Below are 10,945 nucleotides of genomic sequence, written 5' to 3'. Positions count from 1 at the left end.
CTCCGGACTGCTGCAGATTTTTTACTAAGAGAAAAAATTTACATGTGTTTACAAAACACTCACTACTCACAAGAAACTCTCTAGTATTGGGAGAAAGAAATGATTTGGGATTTTGGGATGATTTTGAAGATAAATGGGCTAGAGTATTTATAGATGAAGCTTAAGGACTAATCTTATAAATACCCTAAAGTTTAATGACTCAATTTTATAATTATTCCTTTACTAATTTCAACAAAATTAGGCAGCCCACCTTTGAATTCTTACAATTGATGGATGCCATCTAGAATACCATGCAATTGTCAACAATTCATCTAGAATCCCATGCAATGCCATGCGTAATTATCAACAATCCATGCGCAATTGTCAACAATCTCCTACTTGAAGACTGATTTTAATATGTCTTCACACCTCGATCAATGCAGCAGTATTTCTGGTCTTGTTATACTAGCATGCCAACTGAAGCTGAACACAACTTCAGTTTGTCCGTAGTCACCGTCTTTGTCAACATGTATGCCGGATTTTGAGCTCCACTAATCTTTTCAAGTTTCAAAATCCCATCTTCCAGAAGAGACCGGATAAAATGATATCTCAATTGTATGTGCTTCGTCCTGGAATGGAAAGACAGATTCTTTGCTAGATGGATAGCACTTTGACTGTCGTAATACAAGATATTGTTTTCTTGTTTCTTGTCTAACTCTTCCAAGAAACTTTGGAGCCAAACCATCTCCTTGCTGGCTTCCGTAACAGCGACATATTCTGCTTCAGTTGTGGAGAGAGCAACTATCTTCTGTAGTTGAGAAACCCAACTCACTGCAGTACTTCCTAGAGTATAGACATACTTTGTAGTGTTCCTTCTGATGTCAACATTTTCGGCTAAGTTAGCATCTACATAGCCTGTCAGTATTGTATCTCCACTTTTGAAACAAAGTGCTTTGTTTGTAGTACCTCGCAGATATCTTAGGATCTATTTGACAGCTTCCCAGTGTACCTTGCCTGGATTATTCATGTACCTGCTAACAAATCCCACTGCATGAGCAATATCTGGTCTGGTACAAACCATGGCATACATCAGACATCCAATTGTTGAGGCATACGGCACCTTCACCATGTGTGCAAGTTCTTCCTCCTTCTTTGGTGACTGTTCTTTGGAGAGTCTGAAATGAACACCTAAATGTGTACTTATTGGTTTAGCATTTTGCATGTTGAACCTGGAGAGTACTTTGTTGATGTACTCAGCCTGTGATAACATCAAAGTCCTCGACTTTGTGTCTCTCTTTATCCTCATCCCAAGAATCTGCTTTGCAGCGCCCAGATCCTTCATAGCAAACTGCTTCGACAATTTTTGCTTCAAGTTTATAATCTCTTGCATACCTGAGCCTGCAATGAGCATGTCATCAACGTACAACAATAAAATAATTAAGCTATTGTCGAACCTCTTGATATAACAACAATGATCTACTTGGCATCTGGTAAAACCACTGCTATTCATGAAGTTATCGAACTTTTTGTACCACTGTCTAGGAGCTTGTTTTAAACCATACAAGCTCTTCTTCAATATGCATACCAGGTTTTTGTTTCCTGCCTCTATGAAGCCTTCTGGCTGCCTCATATAGATTTCTTCCTCCAAATCACCATGAAGGAAAGCTGTCTTTACATCTAATTGCTCAAGATGTAAATTCTCTGTAGCTACAATTTTCAACACCAGTCTGATTGTAGACAGTTTTACAACTGGAGATAAAATTTTATTGTAGTCAATACCTTCTTTTTGCTGAAAGCCTTTGACAACCAATCTTGCTTTGCATTGTTTGCTCTCATCCTGCTCTTCTTTGATCCTGTAAATCCACTTGTTATGAAGCGCTTTCTTGCCTGATGGTAATTCAGCTAATTCTCATGTCTGATTTGACATAAGCGAGTTCATCTCATCTTTCACGGAAGACTCCCACTTGACTGAATTCTCCACTTGCATTGCTTCATCATAGCATTCTGGTTCACCATTGTCAGTCAGCAACAAGTAGTGCAAAGAAGGAGAATACCGCTGGGTTGGTTTAGGAATTCTGGAGGAACATCTTAGTTCGGTGTGCTTGGTTCTTCTTGAACTGCTTCAGGACTGATCTGAACATCATTTTCAGAAATCTCCTCAAACTCAGCAAATTCCTTTGTTTCAGCTTCGGTGTTTAAGCTACTTGATTATATAGTTGATCTGTCTTTGTACATCACATTCTCATTGAAAATAACATCTCTGCTTCTGATGATCTTCCGATTTTCATAGTCCCAAAATCGGTAACCGAACTCATCACCACCATAACCAACAAAGACACATTTGTTGGACTTGGTATCAAGTTTACTTCTTTCAGCAGAGTTTATGTGTACATAAGAAATACAACCGAACACTCTTAAGTGTGAAAGGTTTATTTCTTTCTTGCTCCAAGCTTTATATGGTATTCTACCATCCAAGTGAACTGAGGGCCCACGGTTGATCAGGTAAGCTACAGTGTTGATAGCTTCAGCCCATAGCATTTTGGGCAAGCCGACATGTATCCTCATGCTTCTGGCACGTTCATTTAGAGTTCTGTTCATGCGCTCTGCTACGCCATTCTACTGCGGTGTCATGGGAACTGTTGTCTCCATCTTGATCCCATTGTTTGCGTAGAATTCTCTGAATATACGATTTCTGTGCTCTCCTCCATTGTCAGACCTTAACCGCTTGACTTTCAGACCAGTCTCATTTTCCACCATGGCCTTCCATTTTCTGAAGGTATCAAAGACTTCTGATTTTTTCTTCAGAAAATAAACCCACACCTTCCTTGTAGAATCATCGATGAATGTGACATAATATAATGAGCCTGCAAGAGATGGAACTGGAGATGGTCCTCATACATCAGTATGGACCAACTCTAACTTTTATGCCTTGGGTGTCTTGCCAATCTTTGCAAAACTGACTTTTTTTTGTTTGCCAAAGATGCAATCCTCGCATAGTCTGACATCTACATTCTTTAGATCTGTCAGCTTCTCTTTTGAAAAAAGTGTCTTCATCCCTTTTTCGCTCCTATGGCCAAGCCTTTGGTGTCATAGGTTTGATTTTTCATCAGTATCTGCTGCAACAATGATATTCTCTAAATTTGAGGTTATATAGAGAGTATCGATCTTCTTACCACGAGCACTGATGAGTGCTCATTTGGTAATCTTACATTCACAGTCTGAAAATGTTGTGCTATATCCTTCTCCATCAAGCTGTCCTACAGAAATCAAATTTCTTTTGAGGCCAGGAATATGTCTTACTCCTTTCAGCGTCCAAGTGGTCTGGTTTGGCAACTTTAATCAGATGTCTCCTTTTCCGACGATCTTCAAGGTTTCATCATCAGCTAGATGAACATTCCCAAAATCACCACTAACATAGTTCTCCATGATTTCTCGGCATGGGATGGAGTGGAAAGATGCCCCTGAATCCAAGATCCATGATTCAATCGGACTGTTGACGCTTAGAATCATAGCATCACCTGTCTCCTCTGTCATGTTGGCAGATTCTTGTGCACCGGTATCTTTCTTCAGTGCTCGACAATCTCTTTTAAAGTGATCCTTCTTGCCACAGTTATAACAAGTAAAATCTTTCTTTCCTATTCTTGATTTGCCCCTTCTGGATTTCGATCTGTCACGATTTGAATTTCTTTCTGAAGTTCTCCCTCTAGACTCGGTGTGCAAGGCTGATGAGGTTGATGCTTCACCCGATTCTCTCCGTCGAATTTCTTCACTCAATACCAGATCCCGAACATCGTCGAATTTTAATTTGCTGTTTCCCGACGAGCTGCTGACTGTTGTAACAGTAACATTCCAACTGTCTAGTAGAGATGATAAGAGAATTAAAGCTCGAACTGCATCATTGAACTCAATTTCCACGGAACTCAACTGGGTCGTGATTGTGTTGAGTTCATTTAGGTGTTGAGCCACTGATGCCCCTTCTGTCATCCGCAAATTGAATAATCGCCTCATCAAATGAACTTTGTTTGAGGCCGATGACTTCTCATACATACTGGAAAGAGCCGCCATAAGACCCGCCGTGGTCTTTTCCTTTGCTATGTTGAAAGCAACATTGCGGGATAACGTCAGTCGGATAACTCCGAGGGCTTGTCTGTCGAGAAGGACACAGTCTTTATTCTTCATGCCCTCTGGTTGTTTTCCTGAGAGAGGTTGATATAGATTTTTTTGATACAGAAAATCTTCAATCTGCATCTTCCAAAAGCCAAAGTCCGCACCATCGAACTTTTCAATTTTCACATTTCATTCGTCTACAGCCATCGCTCTCACTCGAATATGGCTTTGTTTGGATCGTTTCTGACAATTCTTGCGAACCACCGTGTATTAGAACACCTCCGTCGACAAATTCGTATCGCCAACCAAAAATAAAATTACTATTTACGAAATTTACTATTTACATGAATAGTAACCTCACAAAAAATTGACAAAATTCACAACCAAAAGCTTTGATAGTTGTTGGGAAATAAACTGAGTACGAGTAATTTCCCTATAACTATATTAGTGAAAATGCGAAATAAAAACGGAAAAATAATACCCAAAATTGATAACGGAGTTCAACCAATTTTGCCTACGTCTCCGGACTGCTGCAGATCTTTTACTAAGAGAGATAATTTACAGGTGTTTACAAAATACTCGCTACTCACAAAAAACTCTTTAGTATTGAAAAAAAGAAATGATTTAAGATTTTGGGATGATTTTGAAACTAAATAGATTAGGATATTTATAGTTAAAGCTTATGACTAATCTTATAAATACCCTAAAGTTTAATGACTCAATTTTATAATTATTCATTTACTAATTTCAATAAAATTAAACAACCTACCTTAGAATTCTTACAATTGATGGTGTCATCCAGAATACCATGCAATTATCAACAATTCATCTAGAATCTCATGCAATACTCTGCGTAATTATCAACAATCCATGCGCAATTGTCAACAGTATGGAGTCGTTTCGCATATTGATTGCGATTAAACGACGGCGCACCTCATCGTCCTCAAACACAGCCTCCACTTGACGCCGACAGTTTCTCAGTCGGTCGGAAACCAAATCGGACATGCCGGCTCTTTCCAGATCTTCAACTTGGTTCCACCAAATTCTGTTCACGGCATCCAGGTACGGGCCATCCGGGTTGGCATCTCCGGCCAAGTACTTGGCGGTGCAATCCAGTGCGACGGCGCAGTAAGCTTCCTTCATGGAGTGGGGGATCTGGAGCCTTTGATTACAGTGGGTGCGGGCGATGGTCTCCAAATAGTGGAGTATTTTTCTCGGTAATCTCGCCGGCTTGGATTTCACTTCGGATGGAACGGAGATTGATCGCTTTCTCCAAGCGAGGCTTGGGGGTAAATGGAGGGAAAGCACTAATGAGTTTCTTCACCAACAAATCGTTGGCTGAATTCAGGACAAGGAATTCAAGAATGGAACCGCACATTTCTGGATCTACTTTTCTATCCATCGAATTTGAGGTTTGAATTAAGACGCCCTGACTCCACCATCTCAAAATCAATATTCACTTGCCCAAAATGAAATTAACTTAAAAGTTATATAATCCAAAAATATATTCATTTTTATTATAATATACTTGAAATTTTACACATCTTATATTCTTTGTAACCATTCAGTCTCGTCAAAGTAACAATTTTTTTCTATTAATAATGTATCAAATAATAATATCATCGTTTTTAAAATCATTTTGTATAAATATTTTTTCTATCGATAATATATTAAATAATAATAATAATAATTCTTTTATACGTTTATCATTGATTGACGGATCATAGTATTACTATTAAACTCTATTTAGTTTGTTCATAATGCATGATTGAAATATCTTAACTTACTTTAAATTTAATTAATAGATATACATTTGCATAATTTCTTATAAATGTATTTAGAGGGTTAATGATGAGATTGGAAGATTTGATGAAGTGGCATGGAATGAGGTTAAGCCGTTACTTTTATATTCCCAAGTTAAAACATTGAAGCAATTCATGGGTCGATACACAAAACGAAAATATCAACTTAATCACCGACATTTTCACTCCGGCTCTAAGTTTTTGATATCTACATGTGTGTTTGGTTTTAATGTGTTCCATTATGGGAGTTTCATGCTTAATTGGAAAATCATCATTTTGAAATTTAAATTTATTGTTTTTACTTATTTATTTTATTAATTAGGTTCATTTTGTAGTTTTATTTATGTCCACCTACGTACAAAAATACAGTGTTAAGCAGAGGAGTCTTCGATTATAATTTCAAATGGTAAATCTTTGACAAAACATCAATAAAAGATACTAGAACATATATAATGACGGTCTTAAAGTATTATTGATTGCAACTAACAAAGCGAATGCGTAAAGGAAAGGAAATATGGGGAAGTGAAGTTATGGAGGATGTTGGAGACTTTGTAGGTATAATAATGGAAGAGGTGGTTCATTTTAAATACGAATAACTTGAGTGTTAAGATGATGAAAATCCCTACTCTTTTATGATACTGAATTTGATTTGTCTACTTTTTCTACTATTTTTTAGTGTTCTAAATTGAAGTAAATTGATGCTGACTCTTGAAACTCAAGTTTTTTTCTTTCTGCCAACTCAACTAAATAATAATCAAAACTCAACCGTTTAACCGCCAACAAAACCCACTATCACTACTTTCTCAAACCGACTTCAATTTAATTTCATTTTTGGAACTTGCACTTTCATCCATAATTCTCATCTCCGATGGCTCCTCCTTTTCACAAAATTCTCCTATTTCTCTTCCAATGTTTTCCCATTGCATTTTGTGTTGAATTCGATGTTAACGGCGATGATGGTTGGCTCCCACCGAAGCATAACGACTCCCACCGTATCTACAACAAATGGGCATCCAAAAACCGATTCATGGTTGGTAATGTTATTCCTAAGTATCCGTATCGTTTTCCTTTTAAATCAACTTATATATTTGTATTTTTTTCCTATAAAAAATGGTCAGTTTGAGGGTGTTTATGTTCTTATAGATTTTCTTAAATGGAAAATTGTACTCCCCACTCTTACTAAAAAGTGACAATAAGGTTTCAAGTAGGAGAAAGACTCGGTGATGGTGGTGATAGAAGAGGAGTATGAAAAGTGCGAGACTTCGCATCCGCAGTTCTTCTCCAATAATGGTGACACTCTCTTCACATTGAACCGACCCGGTTTCTTTTATTTTATCAGCGGTGTAACCGGATAACGTCGGAAAGGCCAAAAGATGATCATCAAGATGTTGGATATGACTTCTTCACCGCAATCAAAGAACGGCACTGCTAATAGACTGGGGCCCATGAAAAATAATGCTGTTGCAGTACTAGCTTCTGCAACTCCTTTGAAGGCCTTGATATACATCAGCTTTTGGCTAGCTCTTTAATGTAATACATCTTCAGAATTTCCCATGTGTTTGTGTAATTATTTAGGTTCATGCTTTTACATTTTCAATATTTGAACGTGTATTTGATTTGGAAATTGAAATGAAATTCGAGAGAACTAAATATGTATATGATTAGGGATGAACTCAATAAATTTCAACTTGACTTTATAGGAGAAACTCGAAATTGTATGTCATTAGAAACATCATTGGATCAAAATTTGTTAGGTAGGTAGATAAAATGGTTGAGTAGTGTTGCTAATTGCATCAAGTTAAAGATATCATTCACATGGGCCAATACACTAAAACCGGTGGCATTCTTTTTGTACATAATATACGGAGATTAGAACTTCAGAAGCACTAATGGCCTATGGTGAAACAAAATAAAATCCTACAACGGTTAGCTCTCTAAAGTTGGGTCAGATTCGGGTTGCTTGGGAACCACAGCCCAACCATTCATTCTCGCTCGTGCTTCAGCAAACATCCTCTGCTGCTCAGCTGCAGCCTCTTCTTCAGTCATCTCTGTTCCATTGCTCCATTTGCCTCCTTTCAAGGAGTCGTGCTGCATTTCAAGAATACTATCAGTGTCTCCGCTGCCAAAACATACCAACAGAAAAAGAGTAGCGCAAGATTGCCAAGGAACAAGAAGACAAATAATTACCATGGTCTCAATCTTGTGTTGCTCATATGCAGCATATACCTCCTCAATATACTCCCCAAACCCAAGAACCTGACAAATTGCATGCATGCATATAGTAACGATTACCTTTCTGAAACTCAGAATAAATGCAACGCAGTAAACTGCACAACGGTAATGTGCCAATATCATATCACTGTTAGCAGCAGAAATCACTAGTACGAACCAATTCCATGGACAATTGCACAACTTTTACTTAAAGCTACCTGACTTCACCCGGTTGTGGGGGAAATAAATATGCAGAACATATTTAATAGTTATACCTATCTTTCAGATGGAGCAAGGGTTAGTCAAGGCACGGCTTAATATAAACACAAAAAAATCCTTCTTAGATCCTCAGTTGCTGGAATTTTCATGGTATAAGCAATTTCATATCCTATCTGAAATTACTTAAGATCGGAAGCAGGCTAGAGTCTCTACGAGCATGAAGATACTGCTGACAAACAGCAATGGCCCTATTCAATACATTACTTTTAAAATCCAAATAAGGCATCAAGAAGAAAATAACAAAATCACACGCCTAAAAAGAACCAAATTAAAATGTTAAAGAGGTTTGTGACATAGATACCTCTAAGGCTTTCAGTATATGCTCGGGTCTATGGGTTCTTTTCTCATCTCTGTTACAAACTTCATTGGACTCCGATGAAATGAGATTAATAAACTCTGCAAAAGGATTAAAGTTTTAATCAGTTCCAACAAACAAGAAGCAAATACTAGCAATTATGTTATGGTTTGGGTCCTTGGGACAGTAAAAATCCAATGACGTATAAGAATTACAAGTTATATAGATGGTGCATAAATTTTCCAAACATAGTTCTAACAAGAAAAAACTTTTTTCCCACCAAAACCTTCAATGATGCGACAAACACTGTTGAGTATAACCAGATGAGACTAAACTGCCAAATTGCATTCACAGTAATGTTAGGTCAAGTACTTGTACTTAGAAGAGAACGATAGTGACAATTGTTCAACCTGTCAATTACTAATGTACAGTTGTAAAGAGGCTAGCTAATTAAAAGGTCTCTAACCTGGCTTGACTAGCCACTGGGACATGTAGTGAAAAATAAAAAATAACAGGAGAAGAACGATCCATTCATTCGTCAGTTGTCTTTAAGCAATAATAGTTACTGAATATATTGACACTAACATGCAAAAGAATAGCTCTAAAATACCAAAAAATGTCAGACAAACTAATGGCAGGTAAGTGATCGCCAAAACATAAAAAATGAGAAATTTGGCTGTAGAAAGTAGAAACCAAGTAGAAATGTGTTACTCCAAACAGATTAAAAAGGAAGAAAGATCAAACTTATTGTCTAACCTACTTGAGTATCTCTTGCAACACGTACATCTGGCGGTAACATCTCCTTTATAATTTTTGTCATAGTAGCTGAAAAAAAGAATATATATATATATATATAATTGGCATCACAAAGCAATAAAACAATCCATTGTATAATTTGCATGTGAATGAAGAAGGATTTTGGCTATCTTAGACAAATTTGACACCCTCACCCTCTCTTTATAACACTAAAAAGTAAAAGAGAATTAGAATCGTAAACTGCTCAAAAGTGAACCATGTAAAGTGTTTAAAAATATTATAGCCCTGTTATTAGCTCATAAGCACCATTTTACCAGGTAAAAAAGCTTACCAGGGAAAGCAAATACATCAACCCATACCAGGCATAATATCAAAACACTTGCAACTCTTGCCAATTGTTAGTTCTCAGAGCAGCATTGGAATAGATTGCTTTCTTATACAATATTTATTATACAATATCAAAGGCATTACAGTCCTCAACCAACGCAATGGAATCCTCTCATAGAAGCTATAGACAATAACCTCCCACTTGGAGTTTGAAAACAAAAAGGTTTATACATAATGTATACATATGATAATAACAATAATAGTAATAATAATAATAATATACATAAGCATATAATAACCAATAAAATTTTTAAACATCTTTGACAGACCAAGCAAAAGATAGCTCCTCGGAAAAAGCTCAAAAGTCTTACAATAGAAAGCTAGTCAACGGCAAGGTTTGAACACAACTTTATGCTTTATATTATGAGAGATACATACTTTCTTACATCCGTCGTGCTTACCTTAACGTTGTCAAATTCAAGTTTATGCAAACTTTCACCCTTTGGTAGCTTACTCAGGAAAATAAAAACTATCAACTTTCAATTGCAACTGATTCACTTATTTACTAGCATTCATAGCAGAAGTTGACATAGATATATACCAGTACCCTAAATTAAGCAACAAAACGGATGTGAAATAATCATTCTGGGCCAACTCTGATGGTGGATAAAACCACCAGCAAATTCAAGTCTTGCAGTTGAGGAATTTCAAACGAAAAAGACAGAAAAATCCATCAAAATTACCAAATAAATACAAATACACAAAATAAAAACAACGACAAGAAAGCAAATGAACGAAAAAAATACCTTTGGGAAGCGAAGCGTCCTCCTTCGACTTCCCTACGATATCCATCGGCTCCATCTTTTAATTCTTAAAAAAAAAAGACAAAATCAAACAGAGGGAAAACAGATCTAAAACGTGAGAGCAAGGAAACCGAGGGAGAGAATTGACGCACCGAGTTACCGAGTTAAGACGTCGGGACGTGATATTCCTACGGAAAGAAAAACGATAAACGAGTCAAGCGAGTCGTGATCCGAGTTGAGTGGGGATTCAAGAGGAAGGACATGCTTGATTTATGGAGTTTATCAGATAAAGGCAAAAGGAGGGGGCTTAACGATAAAGAGAGGAACTTCTCAATCGCAGTCGATTAGGGCAAAAAATAATTAACAACAAAAATAAATATTTTTTT

The 10,945-nt window shown here is 37.0% G+C and overlaps 1 protein-coding gene across 2 annotated transcripts; it reads right to left on the bottom strand.

Annotated features, from left to right (window-relative positions):
* Positions 1–7,652: 7,652 nt before the first annotated feature.
* On the bottom strand, positions 7,653–10,945 carry LOC120178542 (protein Dr1 homolog). 2 transcript variants are annotated; one of them, XM_039184359.1, is made up of 6 exons: positions 10,712–10,943; positions 10,563–10,626; positions 9,430–9,498; positions 8,680–8,774; positions 8,076–8,144; positions 7,655–7,976 (listed from the first exon to the last, which is right to left on the bottom strand). In XM_039184359.1, the coding sequence occupies exons 2-6, from the start codon at positions 10,615–10,617 to the stop codon at positions 7,815–7,817; spliced, it is 450 nt and encodes a 149-aa protein (XP_039040290.1). In that variant the 5' UTR covers positions 10,618–10,626; positions 10,712–10,943; the 3' UTR covers positions 7,655–7,814. The 2 variants fall into 2 exon arrangements, with proteins under 2 accessions (XP_039040291.1, XP_039040290.1); XM_039184360.1 differs by lacking the exon at positions 9,430–9,498 and having other exon boundaries at positions 7,653–7,976; positions 10,712–10,945.

Source organism: Hibiscus syriacus, unplaced genomic scaffold, assembly GCF_006381635.1.
Source record: "Hibiscus syriacus cultivar Baekdansim isolate YM2019G1 unplaced genomic scaffold, ASM638163v2 tig00112353_pilon, whole genome shotgun sequence".
Classification (NCBI taxonomy): domain Eukaryota; kingdom Viridiplantae; phylum Streptophyta; class Magnoliopsida; order Malvales; family Malvaceae; genus Hibiscus; species Hibiscus syriacus.
The sequence above is the reverse complement of the archived record's forward strand: the minus strand, read 5'-3'. Positions and strand labels throughout refer to the sequence as shown.